Below are 25881 nucleotides of genomic sequence, written 5' to 3'. Positions count from 1 at the left end.
TTACTACAATATTTTATGTTGTACAGTTGACTTGTTTTTGCAACATACATGACGTTGTGAGCCTGTACTTAAAGTGAAAAAGACAAAAAGCAAGTTATGGAAACAGATGGAAGTGTGTTGGAGGATCATGGAGTAGACTCACAGAACGGAGCTGAAGGAAAGTCCTCGTGTCCTCTTACAGCACAGCTAACACTGTCTTTTGGCCGAAAACTGTCTGAATAAGTAAAATTCTGTTCACTCATTTTCTTTCCATTTTTGTACCAGACGAATTTTGGACTACCAGGTAAGAAACACCCGATGTTACACTGCAGATGATGATTAGTGAAAGTTGATTGGGTGATCTTCACTTTGGGATCCAGGTCTGTGAGGAAGGCACATACATGTTTTTGACTGAGATGACAACACAGACACATTTCATGATTTTGTAAAAGATTTGAGAAATACTAACAGAACAATGAGCGACTTCCTGAGACGGTTAAAACGACTCCAGGAGAACCAGTAAAGCTTCCACCTGGTTGGTTTGTAATGAACCTGAACCTGTATTCAGCTGAGTCGCTCTCTCTCAGGTCTGAGATGGTCAGAGTGCAGCCATCTTCATCACAGTGATCCTGAACACGACCAGCATACTCTGCCTCTGACTTCAGATCCACAGGTTCATTATCAGCGTGAACAAGCCAAAATGCTTCAGTAACACTGACATTCAGGTCCTTTTCTCTGGTCGGGTGTCTGTACGTGCCGTGTATTTCTACTGTTGATCCCTTCAGAGCACAGATCTCAGCAGAGCTGTACGTCACCCCCCAGTCGTCCTGACCCTGCACCACTGCAACGCAGAGCACACCACAAACCACATTACAGGCATACGACGCATCAGGATGTGAACGTGTGTTTCTTCTCTTCCTTCACACTCAGAGTGAGGCAGAAAACTATCACCCTGCAACAGTTTTATTAGAAGTATGACTTCCTGAACTATAACAGCATGAGACTGCTGCCACATAATTTAAGAGATGTGAGGAGCAAGTTTCAGTGTTATTACTGATTTATCCCACAGCAGAAGAAAGACGGATATATAACAGGAATACATACTGCAAATAAAGAGTGGAAGATGTATTTTGTATGGCGTCTGGGTTGTATCTGAATCCATAATTAAACACAAATGCTTTGTAATTTTTATGTGAATTTTACCCTGATCAGTCTCAGTGAAATAACTATGTTAACTTCACTGTGTAAATCACTTATTAAGTGTTTTAAATAATGTTTTCATATAAAATAAAACCTAAAAGTTAAAGCTGTAATAATTAAATCATGTCTGTGGTGATGCTATTTAGAAAGTGAAACAATCAAGTTTCACTTTCTCCACTTTGAGTGAGCCAGAGCTCGTTTGTTGATGGAAAACAAGTCATTGGTCAGTCTTTCATTCATGCTGGTTTATTTAAACATCCATATGACACAATATTTGTATTAATACTATTTAGTAAATGAAGAGGTTCACCTTAAATCAACACTGACAGCAAAGTTGTGGGACACAAAGAGAAGTTGTAATTGGACCCTTAAAATATCCAATAAATACTATTGCTTCAGATTCTGTTGTTATTGTCTCAATGTTTGATCAGAGTTTTCTACCTGCTTTTAGTTCCAAACTGAAAGTGCATAAACATAAAAGTGACCACAGTTACCGAGTTTGTTTCCAACTCAAGAACATTTGCAAACCACTGAGCACTATTCATCTCTTAACTGTGAGTCAAAGAACTGATGACTGAAGCATCATTTAGAGCATGAATGCAGTTCTGCTGCATGAAACAGAAACAGTTTTCTAACAGTCTTCCTCTAAATGAAAGAAAGACACAAACATCTGGCGTTTATGCCACATTGCTCAACATATTCTGCTGTATTTACGGAATGAAACAAACCCTCTACACCTAGGATGTCTTAAAAATGGACAAACAGTACCTGCTGCACAGAGGAGGAAGGTAAAAAATCCGTTCACTGCTGCAGTACATCTCATAGCTGTGAAACCTGTTATATCAGCATGTGAGGAAAATACCAAAAAGTTGTGTTAGCTTTTCTTCATCAAAAAGACAAGATTGCGATTTACGCTAGTAGTTCCTGCTGTGGTTGGAGAAACTGAGTCTCTGCTCCTGCCTTCCTTCCTGAACCTTCATGAACTGAAGCATACAGATAAACCCCGAACTGAGACGAAAAAAAAACACGAAAAAAATGGTGTAATAATGTGTTGTGTGCAGAGCACAGAAACTTTATAGAAGTGACAGGAGAAGAGTTTTGAAAGAATCAGGTTTTACATCCATCCTTTCTATTAAGCCTACAAACCTGTTGAAAAATGATGAGCTTCTGTCCATCTCATGGCTGGACTATTATTAGATTTCTGTTCACATACTCTACTGGATTTAATTTGTGGTGATGCAGCAGCCGACTAGAAACCACAGATGTTCATGACCAATCGCTTAGTCAAAACGGTTTTAAAAGAAACTTTCTATTCTGCCTTTAAGTGCTAACATTACTGTTAAAATTTAACTAATTTATTATATATATTATATGTTTTATTTAAATCAAACATTATTAAGTTCTCTGACATAAGCAAACAGCAAAGCTTTGATACGGTTTCACAGTTCTTCACAAGTTACTACACCTTAACTATGTACAGTCAAACAGAATAAGCAGTGAAGGCTTCAATTGTTCTTTCAACTGTTCTTTAATGTGCTTTAAAGGGTTTGGCTTGCATGTATTTCCAACATCACAACCTCAGCACAACTGCAAACACCACCTGTAGACTGTTGGCTGCTGTGCTCATAGAAGTCAAGAAACATGCTTTTCAAACTCTGGTGTCCAACATCTCAGAGACGGTGGGAAAAGCTTAGCTGTGATGTGATTAGACAAACAGATCTCTACAAGTTACAATAAACCTGCCGTCTGAAATATTCACTTATTGTAATCTGCACAACGCAGACATGACATGTTTACTCATACCACACACGGTGCATGTTTAATAAGTGAAGTTACACGTCGTCTCCTCTGTCTGTGGGGCTCTGCTCTCTTTCTTCCCCCATGAAGAAGTATCGCTGCCGCTGGATTCTTCATCTCCAGACTCTCTGTGTGCTCTTCCAGTCTTGATGTTAGATGCCTGATGTGATCGTCCATCGTTATTATTCCCGTCATGCAGAGCCTGAACACAGCGGCCGCTTCGCTCTCAATATTTGCTTCTAGGTGGTGTTGTTTTATTCTGGCTTCATTTTTCACAGGTTGTGTGGTGCTAAAGTAAGACGTCACTGTCGCAGACAGTTGCTAAGACGGCGGGATGCCTCAAAAATCAGGAAGTTTAAGAAATAAGAAAAAAGCTGAGACTGGAGAGAGAACAGAGGGGTGGACAGTACATCACCCAGTCCTTCAGAGACGAGGTGGTCAGTTAGTTCGTCTGATGGAAAGTTGTGGAACATCAGCTTGTTGTCTCTTCTAAACTTTGTTCATATAAAAATAATAATAATAATAATAATTTTTATTTGTATAGCACTTTATATTGCTGGGAATCTCAAAGTGCTTACGGAAAACAGGAATAAAAAATATTATTTTACAGAAGGCTTTTTTAAAATTATTTTTTAAGGAAGTTTTTAAGTTTTGCTTAAAAACTTCTAAAGACTGTGGACTTCTCAGGTGGTCTGGTAGGGGTTCCACAGTCTTTGGGCAGCAGCTGAAAAGGCTCGATCATCCATGCTACGAAGCTTGGTCCTGGAAACTTGGAGGGTGTTTATGGTTGTAGAACGGAGGGTTCGTGAGGAGGGGTGAGGGGTGAGGAGTTCCTGTAGGTAAAGAGGGACATGTTCATAATGCACTGGTAGCTGAGGAGGGAGACCTTGTATTCTATTCTGAGTAGGATGGGGAGCCAGTGAAGAGTTTTCAGGATGGGGGTGATATCATCTTGCTTGCACACCCTCATCAGGATCCTGGCAGCACTGTTCTGGATGTATTGCAGTCTCTGAATGCTCTTGCCAGGGATTCCTGATGAGGAAGTGCGTTACAGTAATCTAGCCTGGAGGAGACAAAGGCATGGATGAGCTTCTCTTGCATCTGCCAGGGTGAGTGTTGGACAGAGATTTGTAGATGGTCTTGAGGTGAAATAATGAGGTCTTACAGAGATGTTTGATGTGGGTGTCATAAGTAAGGTGAGGTTCCATTTTAACACCCAAGTTAGAGGCAGATGTGGAAAGGGGGATGTTTTGGCCAGAGAAGGTAATGCTAGTGATGGTGGAGGAGCAGAGCTGGTGTGCAGTGCCAAAAAGAATGGCTTCTGTTTTCAAACTATTCAGCTGGAGGAAATTTAGCTTCATCCATGCCTCTGTCTCCTCCAGGCAGGTGGTCAGTGTGGATGTTGGCAGCGGAGCAGAGGAGGTGGGGGTTTTTTTAAGATAGAGCTGTGTGTCATCAGCATAACAGTGGAAGGATATCCTATGTCTGCTGATGATGTTGTCGAGGGGGAGCATGTAAATGGTGAAAAGGGTGGGGCCTAACACAGAGCCCTGAGGGACACCACACGTGACATGAGTATGAGATTTTGAATTTCCCTGCTAAGACCGATTTGAATGGTTGATAAAAGTTTCTAGTGCAGCAGACTGGGTGACAGCTTTCAATCCAATCAGATAAATATTTACATTTTCTAGATATCAACTTAACTAGCAACAACCATATAGCATCATATATGTTTCCCTAAAGCTTCACCTGTGAGTCTACAGATCTGGAGATAAATTAGACTTCATGTGTTGCTACATGAGGGAGACGATGACATGGAGGACTGGTAGTCAGATCAGTTTCCCTTCACATTGTAGGTGAAATCACTGAAATGACTGTGATGCTATTACAAATGAAATTACATCATTGGAGATACTATATAATAGAACAGTTGATAGAATAGAAAGCTGGACTTCAGGACTTGATAAGTGGTTTTCCAGGGAGAAAACTCCACGTTGGGCTCTTGGTGAAAAACGCTGAGCAGGGTCAGTGATTGTGAATGGGACTACAAGCATGACTCAGCAATAGTGCACCTTTACCACTCCTTGATATCTTGTTACACAAAGTTCTACCTTTTAAAATGTGATTAATTATAAAGACACTCCCAGCTGTTGTTTGTGCTATAAATCGCCACAGTGGTTTGCTTGTGACCGTATTACATTCAGTTCATATAAAATAAACCATGTGAGGTCCTGCTAGCTTGTTTCTGAGCCTACTTATTTCACCATTTGCTTCTGATTTCATTTTTTGTTTCCTCTTGTTCAGCGATAATGTTCAATAACACTCACAATACAATAAATCCTAAAAACGAGCGGCCATTTTGTTTTTGATGATGATTTAGCTGAGATTTGATTTGTTTCTCCACAATTTATAAATGTATTTCATTTTCATGAGTGGCGAGGTGCCTAAGGCAACAAAGGATTTCTGTATTATTAAAAAAAAAAAGTTAACGCCATCTGGGGGTGGCAAACCCCAGAAAACCTAATACCAAAAGGTAGGTCCCAAATAAAAATGCATCAGGGCAGATGGTTTCCTATAAAACAATTACATTTATTTAAAACAATTACTTTTAAAAAAACAATTAAAACATCTAAAACTTGACAATTTCTGAGTATCCCTATATGATGGGGTTAGAAAAAAAAGGGTTAAACATGCAACAGAATGCTTTAATTGAATCAAAATTAGAAGCAGGCAACCAAAGAAATAAAAATTTAAAAAACAACAAAAAAAAACCCCAAACAATATTACAACCTGGGCTGCACCCACAATGATGATCAGTCCGTGCTTTACCCCTTACTAGGGCAAAAGAGCAAATTGTCAGTCGCAGATGGACTGGAAGAGCGGGCAGGAAACCAAGCGGAGACAAAACAGCAGGATATCCACACATAGCTTGGGACGCGCTAATCCCCGTATCTAAAAGAGAAACACAGACCCTATTACCTGGATTAATGTTCTGCTCTGCCTGCAGAGCAGATGCCGTCTTACCAGTAGCTCCACCCCCCTCCCATGGGGAGGGAGAAAGAAGAGACCAGGACTGGATGAACTGCCCTGGCACCAAACTTGATTGTCAAGCAGTACGGCGCCGAAGTGAAACTGCATGGCATGCAGTATTCAACACGGCCTGGACAGCCAGTGTACCCCAACACTGCAGAGAAACAAATGGTAACTACCAAAGGCTGCCACAGCCCCAACAGAAAAGGACAGGAATCACGGCACTTACAATTGCAGGGGAGATAATAGTGACACTGGCCAGCATACAGCACCCACTGCAGGGACAAACACCTGCCCAGATATCAAGGCACTGTACTCTGCCCAGCAATCAGTGCCATATGCACTTCACCTTGCAATGGCAATGGTAAGGTGGTGAGTGAGGAAAACTGAGGTGAGAGAATCCCACTCCACTACACATGGAAGAGGTTATTTTGTTTTTCAGGTTTTTTATTTTAAAGTAATTGAACTTGAGATAATTTATTGTTTAAGTATCTAAAAAAAAGAGAGATGTTTTGGAATATAAAGTATCCGTCCTTGCAGCAAATAAATTAATCTAAATGACCTTCATTGTATTTTCAGTGCTTCACCAAGTAACCTCACTGTCATGTTTTTCTTTTCAAAAATATAGGTATGATGGTCCAAAATATCATTAAAATTGCTCATTTATGTATTACAGTATCAAAATTTTTCAGGGGGGGCCACTTCAGTTTCTTTTCATGGGGGCCAAAATCTCTGGCAGCGCCCCTGATGATTAACAACTTCAGTCCCTTAAATCCCGTAAGCAGCTCGACGGGATGGGTTGTTTGGCTCTTTTCAGAGAGCCGGCTCTTATGCCTCAGCTGAAGAAAAGGGAGCTGAGGGCTGGCACCTGCTGCAGACCTTTGCAGTAGCATTTTCGAGGATGTAGCTGAACAGCAACTTTTAAAATAAAGCATTTTTTAAGGCTTGTTGCATATTATATTGCATGCAAAGCATGCATGTGTTATTTCTGAAGTGTATAATAGTGACTGAATAGTAGCGGTACCTGTCTGCACTTATCTCCACACACACCACCTCAAATGGTTGCAGGACGCTGCAGACCTCTTTCACCAGCCCCTATTCCTCTTGGTTAAGAGCATCAACTGGTGCATTGATGAGGGCCAGGGTGGAGATGATGGCATCTTTTTTTTCAAGAATAAAAAAGTGGAGTTCTACCTGGTGCCAGACTCTTGTTTGGGCCTCAGTTCAGGCATCTCCATCTGGCTTTGTGTGGACTTAAGTTTCTGTGCTGCTACTGTGCTGCCTTCACCTTGTCCACGGTTGTTTTGACCACCTTCGGGGCATCTCTAATCAACAGGTTTAATGTTTGTTCCGGACATGGGTGGTGGATCCACTTCAGAATTTTTGTTTGCAGCATTATCACTTCGTCCTCAACTTGCCACTCGTACTAGCTCTGTCGAGTTTTCTGTGTCTGTTGTTGAACTCAAAACATTCCAGCAGGCAAGATGTCATCTTGTAAATTTCAGTGAAGTGGCAGGTGACAGACATGAAAGAGCAGGTTTTTCTGGAGGTCCAGCAGTCATTTGTCAGACAAACTGATGATGCTTTTTTTACCCTTTCTTGTTCATTTAATCCAGAGTTCCGTTCCATCAACGTTGTTTATGTGAATGCCGATGAGTAACCATGGTAACTGATGCACCATAACTAGCCTGCTCGGGGCAGGCTAACGTTTAGCTTAGCTTAGCTGTGTCTCAAAGGTCTGATACAGGAACTGCCAAAAGAAAGTTCCACCTGGTACAACGCTGCGTTCCCGCCCTCATTCTGGTATAAAATAAGAAACACCTGTTATCACATCACTACTTTGTCTGGAATAATCAATAAATCTGTCAGCACCATGTAACTAAAGAAACGCAACTATACACGTACTGAACATGAACATAAATTAAAAGAACATGATAGTCATTAAAACTAATTAACACCTTATTAACCCCTCCCCAGGTTCAGGAACCTGACCTCCACTACCTCTGGTTGGCTACCAGTAAAACTGGAGCCCCGTCCATACAGGCCGAGGGTGTTTAAAGAGAGATAGAGAAAGAGAAAGCTGGTCTAAAGAGATGGACGTAGCCTCTTCTGACTGGTGATCCAGTACAAACTGGGTTCGTGATGCGTTTCTGTTCCTCAGCATATCCAATATGAACGTTATAGAAATATGTGTTATACACCACAACTCTCCACAGTCTGTGTAACGTCTTTAATGTGTGTGTGAGAGAATTATTCCTGCTGAACTACAATAAAGAGCAGAGAAAAGTCAGCAGGTGAGGCAGCTGTACTCTACCTCACCTCCAGGGGGCGTAGTTTCATGCTGGTGGATGAATAGTGAAATAAGAAGCTCTTTTTGTTCTTACAATGTAAATGTGACTCCAGAGGAGTCGGTGGCCTCACCAGCCATGAACCCACCGCACGTCACTGATCTCCATCAGCTTTCTTTGTTCAGCTGATGAGAAAATGAAGCTCTCGGTTTGCTCTCTTTTTCTGCTGCTCCTCTTTTCCACCATCCACTCGTCAGGGCTTCCTACGTTCCTCAGGACCTCCACATAGCCAGGCTATGTAAAGCCTCGCTTGGATTAGCCTCAGCTAGATGCAGCTGGAATGTGTTGGTGGAACGAATGAGCCTTAATTCAGAGATGGTGTTAGTTCAAGTGAGACTTTCCCCATACAGCCTGGCTTTCTGTAGCTACGTTGGTGGAATACTTCCCAGGGTCAGGTGAGCTGGCTCACCCTCTCTCCTCTAAGTGAACTGTAGGATGGACAGTTCTCATATGTCTATGCAGGTTTGTGGTGGAACCTGCTCTCATGGTTATTTTAATTTTGCAGTGAAGGCAGTCTGCTTGATACTTTCCAACATTTTTAAACTGCCGCCAGATGCTGCTTCGCTTTCAGGTGTCACTCATATGACGCAATGCACTCACTCACGTACTCTCCTCACAGCTTTCTGCTGTCTCACTTGCAGTGTGGAGCTGTCTATCCCCCCTCTGTTTTCACATCATGGTATGATCCTTTATCCTCACATGTTATTGGCTGCCTGTCCATGCAGGCCAATCCAAACAAAGCAGTGCCGTGGGCAGAGCTGGGGCTGAGCGCTAAGCACACAGCAAAAAGAAAAAACTGATCGGGCTCTCACTTGGGGCAATCCGGCTCTTCTGATTCACTACGGAGCATCGGCTCTCAGAGCCAGCACTTTTGTGCATGACAGACCACTAATACCTCGGCCTCAGCTGGTGTGGTGACGTGACTTTTGTCATGCAGAACCGACATATAGGAGCAATGCTCACACACTTCCATGTCACACACTCAACGCATGCCCGAGCAGACAGGCTCCAGCTAACATTACTAATGAAGGGCTGCATGTACCCTGAGGTATTTCTACTGTAGTGATTTAATTTTGGGTCTGCCATAACTCCTTTGTAAAGACTGAAAACTGTTGTTTTTATGTGCTTTGTTTGTTTTTAGTACTGGCTGCTGTTGATTTTAGTTAGTATTACATATTTAAGTTTTATTTAGTTAATTATAGTATAGGATTGGAATTTGTTTAGCTGTAAGGTGTCTCTTGTTTCTAGTGTTGCGTCTGGTGTAGTTCTCCATCCACTGGTATAATTAGGATACTGGGAGTTCACTTTAGATGGTGGTTTGTGATTCTGAAAACAGGTGAAATTCAAAAACTTAGAATAGTGTGCAAAACTTAATTCAACTTAAAAAGGTAATTAATATATTATATTATATTATATGCAAATGAGACATTTCAAACATTTGTTATAAGCTTATGAAAACCCAAAATTTAAAATCTCAGAAAATTTAAAGTGTAAAAAGGTTCAGTGTTGTCGCCTCTAAGTGCCAAATTCTAACCAGCTAATTCATCCCAAACACCAGCAAAGGCCTCCTGAGCATTTAGATGGTCTCATTCCAGTAGAGTCCAGCATCATGGGGGAGGCTGCTGACCTGACAGTTGTGCAGAAAACCATCACTGACTAACTCCACAAGGAGAAGAAGCCTCAACAGGTGATTGCAGAAGAAGCTGGATGCTGTCAGAGCGCTGCATCAAAGCTCATCAATAAAAAGCTGAGTGGAAGGAGAAGCTGGAACAAGCAGCAGGATGAAGCAGCTGGAGAGGATGGTCAGGAAAAGGCTCTTCAGAAATGTGGGGGAGCTTCACCAGGACTGGACTGAGGCTGGAGTTAGAGCTTCCAGAGCCACCACACAGACGGATCCTGGACCTGGACTTCACATGTTGTTTTCCTCGAGTCCAGCCGCTCCTGAACACAACACATCAGAAGTTTCTGACCTGGACTAAAGAAACCAGGACCTGGTCTGCTGAGCAGTGGTCCAAAGTGTTCTTTTCTAGTGAGCAAATTCTGCATCTCGTGTGGAAATCCAGGTCCCAGAGTCTGGAGGAAGGCTGGAGAAGCAACAATCCAAGACCCTTAAAGTGAAGTGAAGTTTCCACAGTGGGTGCTGGAGCCATGTCATATGGTGCTGGTCCACCAGGCTTTATTAAGTCCAGAGTCCACGCAGCATCTACTAGGAGGTTCTAGAGCTCTTCATGCTTCCTTCAGCAGAAAAGCTTGTTGGAGATGCGGACTTGATCCTCCAGCAGGACTTGGCACCTGCCCACATTGCCACAAGAACCAGAACCTGGTTCAAAGACCAAGGATTACTGGGCTGGACTGGCCAGCAGACTCCTGACCTGAACCGTAGAAATCTATGGAGTGTTGCCAAGAGAAGGATGAGACATGAGACCGAGCGATGCAGAAGAGTTGAAGCTGCTATTGAAGCATCCTGGTCTTCATTCCACCCCAGCATGACCACAGGCTGATAACATCCATGCCACGCCGCATGGAGGCCGGAATCCATGCAGAGGGGCTCACACCAAGTACTGAGTTCATATGCATGCATATACTATTCTGATGGTCAACATTTCTGGATTAAAAATCCTTTTTAATTGATTTCATGTAATAGTTAATTAATTTTTGGGGTTTTCACAAGCTGTAAGCCATAATCCTCAAACTTATAACAAATAATTGCTTAAAATCTGTAACGAGTCTACATAATATATTAGTTCCCCCTTTTAAGTTAAAATACTGAAATACGCTTTGTGCAGTATTCCAACTTTTTGAGTTTCTTCTGTACTTAGTATACCCCCTTCGTAGTGAGTAGTAGGTTTCCTAGCCGTAGTATGACTATCGTCTTGTCCTTCTTCTCTATGTTCTTAGAGTTTTAGCTATTTAAAAATAAATGGGTCACACTGTGGCCTCTTCATCTTCATTCCCTGTGCCCTAGTACTCAAAGGTTACATTATCTTTTGGTTTTCTGTCAACATCCTATGTTACTGTTACGGGAAATTCTTGTCAGTTAGGTAGTCTGTCTCATTTCACATATGGTAAGTGGCTTCAGAGTGCACAGACTACGTAGGCCACTTCTTTTTGGTGAATTATGTTTACAGCTATGAGCAGGCAGCTAAATGTTAAAAATTAGCTTATCTCACTAAGATGATGCCAAAATCTATTGGATTACATTCACTTGTAAACTATTTAGCAGCTTATTATGTCTCACATTAGCAGCTAACGCTATGACCGTGGGCTGTCACATCAGCAGCTGACACTATGACCATAGGTTTTCATATCAGCAGCTAACACTACGACCGTGGGCTGTCACATCAGCAGCTAATGCTATGACCGTGGGCTGTCACATCAGCAGCTAACACTATGACCGTGGGCTGTCACATCAGCAGCTAACACTATGACCATAGGTTTTCATATCAGCAGCTAACACTATGACCGTGGGCTGTCACATCAGCAGCTAACACTATGACTGTGGGCTGTCACATCAGCAGCTAACACTATGACCGTGGGCTGTCACATCAGCAGCTAACACTACGACCGTGGGCTGTCACATCAGCAGCTAACACTATGACCATAGGTTTTCATATCAGCAGCTAACGCTACGACCGTGGGCTGTCACATCAGCAGCTGACACTATGACCATAGGTTTTCATATCAGCAGCTAACACTACGACCATGGGCTGTCACATCAGCAGCTGACACTATGACAGTAGGTTTTCATATCAGCAGCTAACACTACGACCGTGGGCTGTCACATCAGCAGCTAATGCTACGACCGTGGGCTGTCACATCAGCAGCTAACACTATGACCGTAGGTTTTCATATCAGCAGCTAACACGACGACCGTGGGCTGTCACATCAGCAGCTAATGCTACGACCGTGGGCTGTCACATCAGCAGCTAACGCTACGACCGTGGGCTGTCACATCAGCAGCTAACGATATGACCGTGGGCTGTCACATCAGCAGCTAACGCTACGACCGTGGGCTGTCACATCAGCAGCTAACATTATGACCGTGGGCTGTCACATCAGCAGCTAACGCTACGACCGTGGGATGTCACATCAGCAGCTAACGCTACGACCGTGGGCTGTCACATCAGCAGCTAACGCTACGACCGTGGGCTGTCACATCAGCAGCTAACACTACGACCGTGGGCTGTCACATCAGCAGCTAACACTATGGCCGTGGGCTGTCACATCAGCAGCTAACGCTACGACCGTAGTTTTTCATATCAGCAGCTAACACTATGACCGTGGGCTGTCACATCAGCAGCTAACACTATGACCGTAGGTTTTCACATCAGCAGCTAACACTACGACCGTGGGCTGTCACATCAGCAGCTAACACTATGACCGTGGGCTGTCACATCAGCAGCTAACACTATGGCCGTGGGCTGTCACATCAGCAGCTAACGCTACGACCGTAGGTTTTCATATCAGCAGCTAACACTACGACTGTGGGTTGTCACATCAGCAGCTGACACTATGACCATAGGTTTTCATATCTGCAGCTAACACTACGACCGTGGGCTGTCACATCAGCAGCTAACACTATGACCGTAGGTTTTCATATCAGCAGCTAACACTACGACCGTGGGCTGTCACATCAGCAGCTAACACTATGACTGTAGGTTTTCACATCAGCAGCTAACACTACGACCGTGGGCTGCCACATCAGCAGCTGACACTATGACCGTAGGTTTTCACATCAGCAGCTAATGCTACGACCGCGGGCTGTCACATCAGCAGCTGACACTATGACCGTAGGTTTTCATATCAGCAGCTAACACTACGACTGTGGGCTGTCACATCAGCAGCTAACACTATGACCGTAGGTTTTCATATCAGCAGCTAACACTACGACCGTGGGCTGTCACATCAGCAGCTGACACTATGACCGTAGGTTTTCACATCAGCAGCTAATGCTACGACCGTGGCCTGTCACATCAGCAGCTGACACTATGGCCGTGGGTTTTCAAATCAGCAGCTAACACTACGACCGTGGGCTGTCACATCAGCAGCTGACACTATGACCGTAGGTTTTCACATCAGCAGCTAATGCTACGACCGTGGCCTGTCACATCAGCAGCTGACACTATGGCCGTGGGTTTTCATATCAGCAGCTAATGCTAGGACCTTGGGCTCCACCATGTTTAACAAACACTGAAAGTGTGTCTCAATCAGTCCACTTCTATACTTCCAGCACTATATTTAAGGGCATAGTGCGCTGACACTGAAATTTCAGCAAGAACAGTGCACTGAAAGTACCCAGATGCTGCCCTAAACTTGGCCAAAAATCTAGTGTGAAACAATGGGCTGACATAGCGGAAGGGGAGAGCCTTTCGACCAGTTTTCCAGAGCTGAATAATGGCGGCCAACGACTCAGCGGTACCCGTGCAGGCGGAGGATATTTTGTACAGATGACGTATGACGTTATTCTATCAGAATTCTAATGTAAACGGCAGCATGCTTCCTATCTCTTCTACCCCTTACAACGGTTATGGATTGGATTATTTCTTGGAGAGTGTAGTTATACAGACTCAGTAGAGTTAGCACACATAAATGTTAGCAGTTTTTTAGCTGGTTTCGCGGACATAGTTAGGCTATACGTGTTAGAAATTATGAATGCTATAGGTTCTGTATGTTTGTTCTTCATTGTTGAACCTCCAGATTAAGCACTGTGGTGTCTGTGGCTTAAACAAAATGATCCTTGATCTGAAAACTGATTCGGAAACAACGCCAGTTAGAGAGCGAGTACACTTCGATGGTACCGCTGACTAAGCTGCAGCTGAAAAAGTTTTCAAGATTGTACATCACTTTAGATTTAGAAGAGTCTGCAAAGTACACATAAAGTACACAAAAAACATAAATAATGTTAACATTCATATGAACTGCCAATGTGTGTTGACCGTAGGTTGCTGTGGCATCAAACTACCGAGCCAACAGTGGCACTGAGGCGTGTATGTGGCAGTACCGCCTGGAGCTAGGATGCTGCTGTGGAGAAGCGGAGGAGGCAAGAGACAAATATTTCAATAAAAAGTTCTCTGCATCCCTGTGTTCATCCTCTTCATTAATTCATTTCATATTTAAAAAATGATTTCTAAGTATAATCAGTTTCCTGTTGCCAAACGTGAACTGTATCAGTGTAAACGCCAATGGGAACAGATGTGTATAAAGTACTTTAATTCAGTGAAGATATCTTTGCATATTTAAAAGCTAACAGGTTTGGGGGAGACCTGCAGAGACACATGAACGTGCTGATAGTTTCTATTGTTATCAACTGAGGTAGATAGTGGAGGCCACGGTTCTTTGTTTCACTAATGAGGCCTTTTAAATGCATTTAACAGCATAAAATATGATGACATGCAAAAACGTATGTGAACATTATTTTGGATTTGGATTTTGGAAAAACTTACTTGAACAGATTGTCCCTGAAAAAGTATTAACGGAGCGGCGCTCCCATCAGGCAGCATGTAGGAGGGTCATATACCTTAAAATAAATAAATAAGCATATTCTAACTCATGTTCAGCCAGTAAAGGGAGGATCCTACGTCAGCCTTCGATGCAGCGTAGTTTACAGGTGGGGTTACGTACGGAGTAAACAAAAGAAAGTCAAATCAAGAGTTGTAAATTCATTCAAAGCAGGCAGAAGGATCGCCTTCAAATGCGGGAACGTCCCTACCGGTAAGTCCAAAACGTTACTGCCCCATTTGGGTCAGCACTGACCCACCATAGGGACTACAGAAGAAAGAGCTTAGGACACACTACCTTCCAGTGCACTCACGTAAGTGTGTGGTTTGCGACATGAATGTTTTAACCACACACACGCACATACTCTGAAATAAATTTAATAATGGATTGGTAAATGTAGACAACAATCTTTCAAATATCATATTTCAGAAGTGCATGTAGACAAGTCAGATCAAATATTACAGTAATTTAAATATTCACAGATTCTTGTACTAACAGACTTTGATGCAACCTTGTCTGAGTCCAGCTTCATATCTTGTCATCATAGTGTGTAAGATGAATCACTTATACAAACTGCACAAGGATTTTTAAACTGCAGGTCATCAAGCAGCACTGCATTTCAAACTGTAGAGAAATCTCTTCGTGAGCTCAGAGACAGCTCTGAAAACCATTTTCAGTCAACAGACATCAAAAACTCCACCACCACTTCTTTTCTTTGGGCTGGGATTATGTTCTGAAGGGAGGTAGACACCAGTTCTATGCTGATTTCACATTTTAGAAAGTTCTAAGCTTCCGGATAAAAAAGAAAAGTATCCTCTTTATTCAGCACAAAGTTAAAACCAACACATCATGGGCCTCTTCAGTCTCTGAGTATCTACTCTCAACAATACATTTGGTACATCAGATGCTGCAAACATCTCTTTCAGTCTGGTTTATTTGAACAAGACAAAGTTTAACAACATTCTGGATTTATTACAACAGCAAGACTCCACAGTCTTACGTGGTACTAAACTGGCTTACCTTCAGTCTGAAAAGAGTCCAGAACGAAACACATCAGATCACAAAGAGAGCCACAGCTGTTGAAACGCTGGAATTTATACCAAGCATGAAATTAAATAATAACATTTTCTAAATCTTTCTTACAGCAGCAGCTGGACTGTCAGGAGTAATGTTACAACAAACAGTAAATGTACAGAAATATACATGCTCCTTTCAGCTTTTTCAAATGTGATGCTGAATATAAATAATTTCCTGTCACCTTGTTTGACTCCATGAAACGTCCAAGCACAAGATTGAATCAAAGACAATATTTCATGTAGTCTGTTGGTTTTCTTAGCTATGTACTTATTTTTCTGAATTGTTTTATATTGACACAAATATTTATCCTGTCGTCTTCGTTGCAATGCTGAAGGGCAGCTCTCTACACCAATCAGAGATCGTAGCCTCACATTTTTGGACCAATCACACGCCGCGTCGGCTTAGTTGGGCGGGTTCAAAGCGGAGCGACGGGCACGGTCTGCAGCCATTGATGCGCCGAGTTTCCAGAAGGACAAACCGACTGAAAATCCTCGTATCTGCGGGCCGGTGCGGACTGAAGCCATGGTGTCTCACTCTCTGGCGCTGCCGATGATCTGCTTTACCACGCTGTGGGGCCTGGTGGGGGTCGTGGCTCCGTTTTTAGTTCCTAAAGGACCTAACCGCGGGTAGGTTGTATACTCGACTCTGATTGGTCACATTTGACAGAGTAATGAGATGTTTCGTTCATTTTGTACAATGGGATTAACGTGTAGCTGCATAACTGTCTTTGATCTTAATAAAATTAAATAAATGTCTAATTTTGCTGCACGTCCTGCAGTGTTTTGGCTCAAGTGATGGAGGCCGTGCGTCATTCAGGCGTCTCACCCCCCTCATCAATGAGACGCTCTGCTCTGGGAAACGTTGTTTTCATGCAAACTGACTTTCATGTACATCACATACGGTTAGAGAACGCGCACCGATGTCATCCGCGCATAGAATTGTGGGAGCAATGAACCCTTTGCGTGTCCTCGCGGTCTGTTTGCGGCGCTTCAGCAGTTTGTGTCCGCAGCTTGAGCAGCAGCCTCGTGATTAGCGCACCAAAAGGAAATGAAGCAGCAGATTTTCATCCTCTGTCTCCATCTTAAGATACGACAGAACAGGTGAGGTGGTACACCTGAGAATCCAGGTAGAAAGGCTTCCTGCTGCAGGGTCTGAACATGAACTTCCTCCAGCAGGCTGGATGAGTCCCAGTCTGGTTCTCTCACTCATTCTGGACTGGATGAGTCCCAGTCTGGTTCTCTCACTCATTCTGGACTGGATGAGTCCCAGTCTGGTTCTCTCACTCATTCTGGACTGGATGAGTCCCAGTCTGGTTCTCTCACTCATTCTGGACTTGATGAGTCCCAGTCTGGTTCTCTCACTCATTCTGGACTGGATGAGTCCCAGTCTGGTTCTCTCACTCATTCTGGACTTGATGAGTCCCAGTCTGGTTCTCTCACTCATTCTGGACTGGATGAGTCCCAGTCTGGTTCTCTCACTCATTCTGGACTGGATGAGTCCCAGTCTGGTTCTCTCACTCATTCTGGACTGGATGAGTCCCAGTCTGGTTCTCTCACTCATTCTGGACTGGATGAGTCCCAGTCTGGTTCTCTCACTCATTCTGGACTGGATGAGTCCCAGTCTGGTTCTCTCACTCATTCTGGACTGGATGAGTCCCAGTCTGGTTCTCTCACTCATTCAGGACTGGATGAGTCCCAGTCTGGTTCTCTCACTCATTCTAGACTGGATGAGTCCCAGTCTGGTTCTCTCACTCATTCTGGACTGGATGAGTCCCAGTCTGGTTCTCTCACTCATTCTGGACTGGATGAGTCCCAGTCTGGTTCTCTCACTCATTCTGGACTGGATGAGTCCCAGTCTGGTTCTCTCACTCATTCTGGACTGGATGAGTCCCAGTCTGGTTCTCTCACTCATTCAGGACTGGATGAGTCCCAGTCTGGTTCTCTCACTCATTCAGGACTGGATGAGTCCCAGTCTGGTTCTCTCACTCATTCAGGACTGGATGAGTCCCAGTCTGGTTCTCTCACTCATTCAGGACTGGATGAGTCCCAGTCTGGTTCTCTCACTCATTCAGGACTGTTCACTGGTTTTACTTCTTGTGCTTTAACAAGCTGTGTTAAATGGATTCATTTCTCATAAATGAATCCACACAGATGATAACAGATCATTTATTTGGTTTCAGAATCAAAACATCAGAACATTTATAATAAATACTGATAATAAATGAACATAAATGATGAGTCTGATGGTGAAGCTGCAGCCGACAGCTCGCAGGTTTGATTCCGTCCGTTTTTAAAATGGCTGCTTGAACATTTAATGATCAGTAGTTTATAGATCCATGACAGGAGCAGGAACTTCCACCAACACCAGGTAAACACCGACACCTGAGACTGAAACCGGTGGAAACACCTAAACCTGAACTTCATTCATTGTTCAGCAGCTTGTGAGGATCCAACTTATTAATTAGTGTTTCTGCATCGTAACAGCAGTGCCTGGATATCACATGCACGTTCAGTATAAATCTGTTACCTCGTCACATTTCTACGTCCTCATCATCTGCATCGTCACCCACAGATGCCTCATGCTGAAGTTATTTAGTTAGCATCCTGCTAACTGTCGTCTCATTTGTTTGTTAGCCGTGAACAGAGCTGATGCATAATGTTGACAGGAAAGTAAATAAAAAATGAAATCCCAGTGGTTTTAGATGATGTGTGACTGATGTCTCTCTTTGCTTTGTCAGTGTGATTGTCACCAGTCTCATCCTCACAGCAGTCTGCTGCTACTTGTTGTAAGTACAAACTTTTCTTTTATTTGCTGTGCGCATTTTCTCTTTTTGCTTATTGTTAGTGTGTTTTTGGTGTGTATAAGAGAACAGACCATCCTTGGTTCCGTTCCAAGTCTTAGACATCCAGACGGCCAACGTGACTGAACAGGAAGTACGAGTCAGAATCCGGGCGATGATGCAGCAGCTTGTAGAGGCTCCTCCAGCTGCAGGAAGGTGGCGTAAAGGTGGATGATCAGGCTCTCTCATGGTTGTGCTCCGCTCTTCTTTCCAGCGTTGCTTCAGGTCATAGAGGCTTGCAGCATTAGTTTCTCTCTGAAAGTCCCACCACAGCATCTCAGTCAGGCGGGGGTCTGGACTCTGACTGGATCATGTCAACACTTCTTTTATTTTTCAGTCATTCTGCTGTGTTCGATTTCATTGTCCTGTTGTATGAGAGTTTCAACCAAGCTTTAGCTGTCACACACACGGACTCACATTTGACTCTACATTCATGGTTCACTTAATGACTGCAAGGTGTCCAAGTCCTGTAACTGCAGAACAAGCCCAGATCCTCCAAACTTCCACATTGTTCCAGAAATCTTGCGGTTTGTTTGGATGTAAAGCTTGTTACATACTCTGTGAAAAGTTCTCGAGGTCATTTCATCCTCAACTTTCTGCTTCACTCTTTTCTGCGTTAAGCACGCCCTCCTTAAATGCCCGAGCTAAATTTAGCCTTTTTGCTGTTGTGGCCTCGAGAACCAGAAAAAAGTTCCTGCTTCTCTGGGAGGATGTTACAGCCGTACGTTTGTAAACTGTGTAAAGTCGAGCTGCCATGTTTTCTTTCTTATTTTTTTCAGAGTGAAGAGTCTTTCTGCTTTCAAACAAGCCGTACTTGTTTAGTCTTTTTTAACTGGACTGCCATGAACCTTAACGCTGATCATGCTAACTGAGACCTGGAGCGTCAACATGTGGCTCGTGGGTTTTTCTCCACTCTGACTTTACTTGCTGGGACGTCCACTTCTGGGAAGATTGGCAGCTGTCTGGAATGTTTTCCACTCATGAATAATCTTTCTCTTTGTAGGATGAACTCCAGACCATTTGAAAATGACCTTGAACCCTTCCCAGACTAATCAGCAGCATCGGTTGTTCTCCTAAGGCCAAATCTGATGTCTTTCCTCCTTGACACTGTGTTAACACATCTGAATGCTGCAGAGCAGAAAATTGACAAGACGTCTGTTTTTTATAAAGAAACTCACACTTTCTGATCTTCCTGAGACTAAAACTGTGGCACAGAATAAAGAATATAAAGCCACTTCAACACTTCAGTGTCAGATCCATGAGAGGTAGGACCATCTTTCCACCACTAGAGGGAGCTCCAGCTCCTTCTGAGGGGCAGCAGGCATAAAAAGATTCTGTTTCATTAAAAACAACACACACAGTTTACAGTGATTTGTTGGATAACTATACAAAAATATATCTGATCCAATCAGAACCTGCCTGGCCAGGTGAGTTCTGAGGTTCTGAGACTATATGGTAAATCCACAATGATCCATGATAACAGCATTATTTATCACTACTATGTTGCTGAGAGACCTGGAAATTATACAGGTTAAACCTGTGGCTGGTTAACCCCTTAACACCTAAATATATTCACAAGTAAATAAAAACCAATTTTTTAGAAATCAGGGAAAAAAGACTGAAATAAAAGCAAATATAATATATTACATAAACCAATATCTCTAATAATAACAAATAAAGGAGTGAATTAAAAACAATAAACCAATTAAATATAAAATTTGTTTATAAAAATAAAATTTGGGACAGCAGGGGTTAAACTGTCAGACGCTGGTTAAATTATCAGCTGGTTTATATGTTTTGGGACTGCCCAAGGATAAAACCTTTTTGGGCAGAGTTCCATAAGGTGCTAATCGGTACCCTCAATTTAAACCTGCCTTTAGAGTTCTCTACTCTGTTCTTGGGAAGCTTTGATAATCAGTATAGATGTGCAAACAAAACTCTGTTTGCTATTTTAACATCTGCTTGTAAAAAAGCATTTACAAGACTCTGGCTTCTTCCCGAACCCCCCACAATGTCAGAATGGATCGATATTGTAAATGATATATATCTCTATTCGTTGTTAAGTTATGGAACAAATGGGTTAAATATGTGAAACCCCTACGACCAGACTTTGTAGACAATTAAACATATATTTGTAAGACAACTCATCCCTTTCACCTTCAACATTCTGGATATTTATTTATTTGTTCCTAAACTTATTTATTTTTTACCTTCTCTCTTCCCTCATAACTCCATGTGCACAAGTTTGATTCTCCCAAGTTTATACAAAGTGTTGTTTGTTATGTTTACATAATAATAATAATAATATATATATATATATATATATATATATATATATATATATATATATATTGTTTTTTTTTGTTTGTTTGTTTTTTTTTAAAAAAAGAGGTGGACAACAAATGGAAAATATACTTTTCCAGGGTTTTTTTTTTCTTCTTTTTTGTAATTGTGTATACCTCTTCTTGAAAATAAAGAATTAAAAAAAAATGATCAGCTGTTTATACCATCAGCTGTTTAAATCCCTCTCTGCTGCTGGTAACCACTGTTTATAAGCAGCTCTGTGCTCCCATCTTTCTGTCACGCTGGTAACGACACATTTAGTCAACCTGCAATGAGCTGAAGACAGTAGTAACCATGGCAACGGAGACAGAGATAGGACTACGGCAGGTTGTTTTTGCTGTGATTGATTAACTTATGGATTTGTTGTTCAAACTGAGAATGTTATTTCGCCATGGTGACGTCTCCCTCTTCCTCTCCTCAGCTGGTTGGTCGCCATTCTGGCTCAGGCCAACCCTCTGTTCGGCCCTCAGCTGAAGAACGAAACTATCTGGTATCTGCGCTATTTCTGGGAGTAACAGGGTGAGTTTGTCTCAGAATCCTTAAATTAAACATAAAACCTGATAAATCTAAACAAAATCTGTAATGATCCATGATAACAGCATTATTTACCACAATTCACCATAAAAACATCACCATCACTACTATGTTGCTAAGAGACCTCTATTTAGACCTGGACATGATGATGAAGCCACTTCCTGTCAGACTTTCCACCAATCAGAGAGCTTAGATTGACGGTAACGTCCAATCAGGAGCAGCCAAAGATCAACCAGTGAGCAGAAAGTGTGGCGTCTGTAGCGTCTACCAGTTCAAAGTGGTGGTGGCCGGGCTGGAAGGGGGGGGCTTCGTGATGTTCAAAGCTCTCTGTGTGTTATTTCTACAGAGTTCTGTTAGTAATAAATTCTGCTTTCTTCTTCTGGTCGGCCGTTATGCTGCTATATCTATTCATACATTCATTTTACATCATTTTAAAGGCATCAGGAAGTTGGTAGTAACGAGGAAATCTAATCATTTTTTGTACTTGGAAACCGCGTTTTCCACCAAGTAGGCTGTGACAGCAGAAATCTGATCGTCATGACTTCTCACAGGACGATCAGCTGTTCCTGCTTGTCCAGAACAAACATGGTGGATGGAAACTATAAAAATGAACCCGAGGACCATTTCTCACGTTTCCAAGAAAAATCTTGTAAATAAAATTTAATTCAAACCAGCGTGAACTAATAAAGAGCTAAAGTCCAGTCCTCTGTAAAGCAACCAGGTGCATGTCCACCCCGAACGTCTGACTGAGGAAAACGTCCGGTGTTGACTCGGTTTTTCCCGTCAGCACAATTTAAAACCACACAAAAGGAATGACAGAGGAATTTGAAAGGAATTAGTTTGTTTTCCACAAGCGTGCGACCCTCTTAGTCTTACTCTAAGTGATTGTCATTTTTGTCCATTGCAGGACTCTTGGACGTAGCGTCGCTCATCATTCCTTTTCTCTGGTTGCTGGACTTAATTTCACTTCACCCTGACCCATCACACACCTCCAGTCTGCAGATGTCATGGATTATGCCCTAAGTTGCAGTGTTTTGCATTCGCTTTCTTTGAAACAAGGGAAATCTTCTGAATATTGTACAGCTTCAGAGACGCATGCGGCTGTGGCTCTTCAAGTCGTTCGGATGAAGACGAGGAGAGGGAAACCCCGGCGTTGTGTGTCAGACGTAGATATTAATGTTCCATTTTGAAAAAGTGTGATTGTGTATTTGACTTGGTGTTGTTTCTGTGTGATCGTGACTTTGAGTGTATTTATTTTGGCTTGTGGACACTGATGTGAGCTGCTTGTAGTCACCCGGTTTGTCCACGCCGTCCGGACATGTAACTGTTATCTGTGATGTAACGCTGTGTGTGAAAGCTCCGTCAGTGTGGGTGTATGTGAAGAGTCATCCCCTCCACTACAAACCACTTCAACATGAAACTCTCTCCCACACTCCATGGAGGTCCTCGTTGCCATGGTGATCTCATTACCCAATTCAGTCCTCCTGCACTCGACCCCTCCTGGTAAAATCCTGCCCATCCTGGTTCTGTGTTGACAGTCTACAGCTCATACAGTCGTTTCTTCATGACTTCTTCCTGGGTTCACTGACAGTGAGATCTCCACCATCCGTGTACTACAGAGGAAGTGTGGGGTCTTCCTCCTCCTGGTGGGCATGACACTCGCCCTCTCTAGGAGTCGTCCAGACCACATCAGCTGGTTGCTTCCAGCCCTGAGCTCAGACTCTGGTGATTCTCGTTCCAAAGATACAGTTCTTTCTGCCAGACCCGGCAGGAAAGGTTTGTTTATCCCAGCGTTTCTACATCTGCCTTGTAAAAGTTACAGATGTGTTGTTGTTCTGACACACCTGAGTCATCCACAACCACAGTTACACCCCCCTCTTTTCTCCTCATCTCCAGCCCTGAGCACCAACACTTCCCTCCACACCACTCACCCTCCCTGATCTCCAAAACCACTTTGCGTCAGCCAAAAAGAGACTAAATCAAAATACAGCTACTTTTTAGAAAGGCCAAATTGTGTTGTATCTTTTGTGTAGCTGTGGTTGTGGCTCATTTCTCACTCCGGATCAGGAACTCGCACAGAACCAGATGAACCAGAAGTTGTTGCTAGAAGCTCAGATGGTGTTGTGAGCATCACAGAGGTACGTTTGCGTTTGTTCTCTGAGGATTATGTTTCCAGAGCTGACACTTCAGCTGACCCCTGCCTGTGTTCTGACAGTGAACGCACCACAACAGATCTGCTGCTTCATTCTTCCCTCCTAAATCTCCTTAGTCCTCATAAAAGGCTGTAAAGATGAAGATGGATAAATTGTGGTGAGTCACCATGGCAACTGAAATCAAATCAATTCCTTTTGAAAATGTTGACTGAGATGAGATCCTGCTTGTGACCTGGTATTATTTGTAAAGGATCCTGTATGAGTGGTGTCGTATGTGGGATAAAAAACAATAAAGATTTGTCTCATACAAACTGTGTATTAAATCATTCATGTTCCTCCCGAGTAGAAATTAAATGTGTTTAAAACATGACCAAAAACCCTATGTTTCAGTTGTTTTTTTTTTTTTTTATTAAAAGAGGGGCACGTTATGAATATAAGTAAAAAACACAGAATATAAATTTGTACAGAGCATTGCTGTTAATTTACACCTGTTGTCGCTTGGCAGGTCACAGACTAACATTCAACAGGTACATACATAAAGGTACAAACAGGTACATAAAGGTACAAACATAAAAAGTAAAGTTGAAAGTTGTAATAAATATTGCATAAAGTGCACATTTCTAGCACATAAGGTTGGAGTGTGGTTATTAGAATATAAAACAAGTATAATTCTGTAAAAGAAAAAGGCTCATAATTTAATGACACAGGATAAGTGTATACATGCACATGCACATGTCAGCATGTCGCACGTAACAAGATGTAACAGGAATAAAACACAAAAGACCGACGCATTCGGCCTGCAGCCACATCTGTGTGCTGCAGAGCATCTGTCACCTCAGCAGGTCTTCCAACAGTGCTATGAATCAAAAACAAGCACACACACACACAGTTGTTTGTCCATTCAGAGACATCGTAGTAAAAATGGTGGTACAAATATGGCAGCGGCCATATATGTGGACCCACGGCAAGTAGATAGAAATGGTCCATCGTAAGAGGATAAAAACGCAACCCTTATTTTAGTGAAGTGATTAGATACCAATAGAAACATTTGACTTTTGATATTTTTATTCAAAAGCAAAAAGTGTGTGTGTGTAAACTAAATTAAAATGTTCTTAGAAAATGCTTAATCTTTATGTTTATTAAAAATCTAATCATGGTGTTAAATCCAGACAGCCTCACAGACATGATTTACTTCACAAAATTCTTCAATTTGTCATCATAAAAATGGCATTGCACATTTTAAAACTAAGAAATTTCTTGTAGGAACATCAAATAAAGTTTGGAAATCACGAGAATTTATTAACAGCTTAAATAAACTACTCTTTGGTTGTGAAATGAAGACCAACAGAAGACTTGTCGGGTCCAGGTTCAGCAGCGAAGGCTGCTTTGATCTGAAATGTCTTCTCCGGCTGACTTGTAGGAGACTATTGGAGTGGGGGAGGATGCGGCTGGGAAGCTGTCTGGGATGAGGAAGCAGGCAGTGGTCTGGAGTCTGGCGCCTCAGGTTGTGGATGCCAGGTATAAGGGGACTTATTGTCAGGAGGAAGAGCAGTCGTCTTTCGACCGGAAGGTAAGCGGATCGATTCCAGGCTTCCACTGACTACATGCCAAAGTGTCCTTGGGCAAGACACTTAACCCCACGTTGCCTCCTGATGTGCCTATCAGGGTGTGAATGTGTGTGTGAATGGGTGAATGTGATAAGTAGTGTAAAGCGCTTTGAGTGGTCAAACTGACTGGAAAAGCGCTGTATAAGTACAAGTCCATTTACCATTTAATGTAGGTCAGGAGGCGGTTGGTACTGGTAGGACACATCAGTAAATGTCCTAGTAGGGGCTTCATATGAAGGCCTTTTCGTTGCTGGATGAAACATGGCTGATTGTGGCTTAATGGGAGTTGGGAAAGCAACCATTTCTCTCATAATCTGCAGCTCACTCATCATCCTCCCTAATAGGTCATATAGCCCCGGGTTCCTACCTGGATCTTCATAAGGAGTCGTGTCAGGTATAATTTGAGGTGAATAAGGTTGATGACCTGACACCTGGTTCATCTTCATGATGAGTGGTTGAAGTCTGGCTGTGTAGGA

At 42.7% G+C, this 25881-nt stretch overlaps 2 protein-coding genes and 1 long non-coding RNA gene across 3 annotated transcripts in view; 2 read left to right on the top strand and 1 right to left on the bottom strand.

The window, feature by feature from the left end:
- LOC121638978 (basement membrane-specific heparan sulfate proteoglycan core protein-like) overlaps positions 1 to 2105 on the bottom strand; it is a 34944-nt gene extending 32839 nt beyond the window's left edge. The window contains exons 1-3 of the mRNA XM_041984105.1: positions 1948 to 2105; positions 449 to 820; positions 143 to 361 (exon numbers count right to left, since the gene is read on the bottom strand). Coding sequence (XP_041840039.1) covers positions 143 to 361; positions 449 to 820; positions 1948 to 2002 — 646 coding nt within the window. The 5' untranslated portion in view covers positions 2003 to 2105. The remainder of the gene's footprint in view (positions 1 to 142; positions 362 to 448; positions 821 to 1947) is intronic.
- Positions 2106 to 8145: 6040 nt separating this feature from the next.
- On the top strand, positions 8146 to 24686 carry LOC121638936. The gene is made up of 3 exons (XR_006010112.1): positions 8146 to 8339; positions 9003 to 9004; positions 24673 to 24686. It is a non-coding gene; the product is annotated as an uncharacterized LOC121638936 (long non-coding RNA).
- Positions 16332 to 24105, top strand: atpv0e2 (ATPase H+ transporting V0 subunit e2). The gene is made up of 4 exons (XM_041984038.1): positions 16332 to 16555; positions 18667 to 18714; positions 21533 to 21630; positions 22553 to 24105. The coding sequence occupies exons 1-3, from the start codon at positions 16452 to 16454 to the stop codon at positions 21624 to 21626; spliced, it is 246 nt and encodes an 81-aa protein (XP_041839972.1). The 5' UTR covers positions 16332 to 16451; the 3' UTR covers positions 21627 to 21630; positions 22553 to 24105.
- Positions 24687 to 25881: the final 1195 nt, after the last annotated feature.

Source organism: Melanotaenia boesemani, chromosome 4 (genome assembly GCF_017639745.1).
Source record: "Melanotaenia boesemani isolate fMelBoe1 chromosome 4, fMelBoe1.pri, whole genome shotgun sequence".
In the NCBI taxonomy this organism is placed as follows: Eukaryota; Metazoa; Chordata; class Actinopteri; order Atheriniformes; family Melanotaeniidae; genus Melanotaenia; species Melanotaenia boesemani.
Note: the sequence above shows the minus strand (reverse complement) of the source record. Positions and strands in the feature narration are given on the sequence as shown.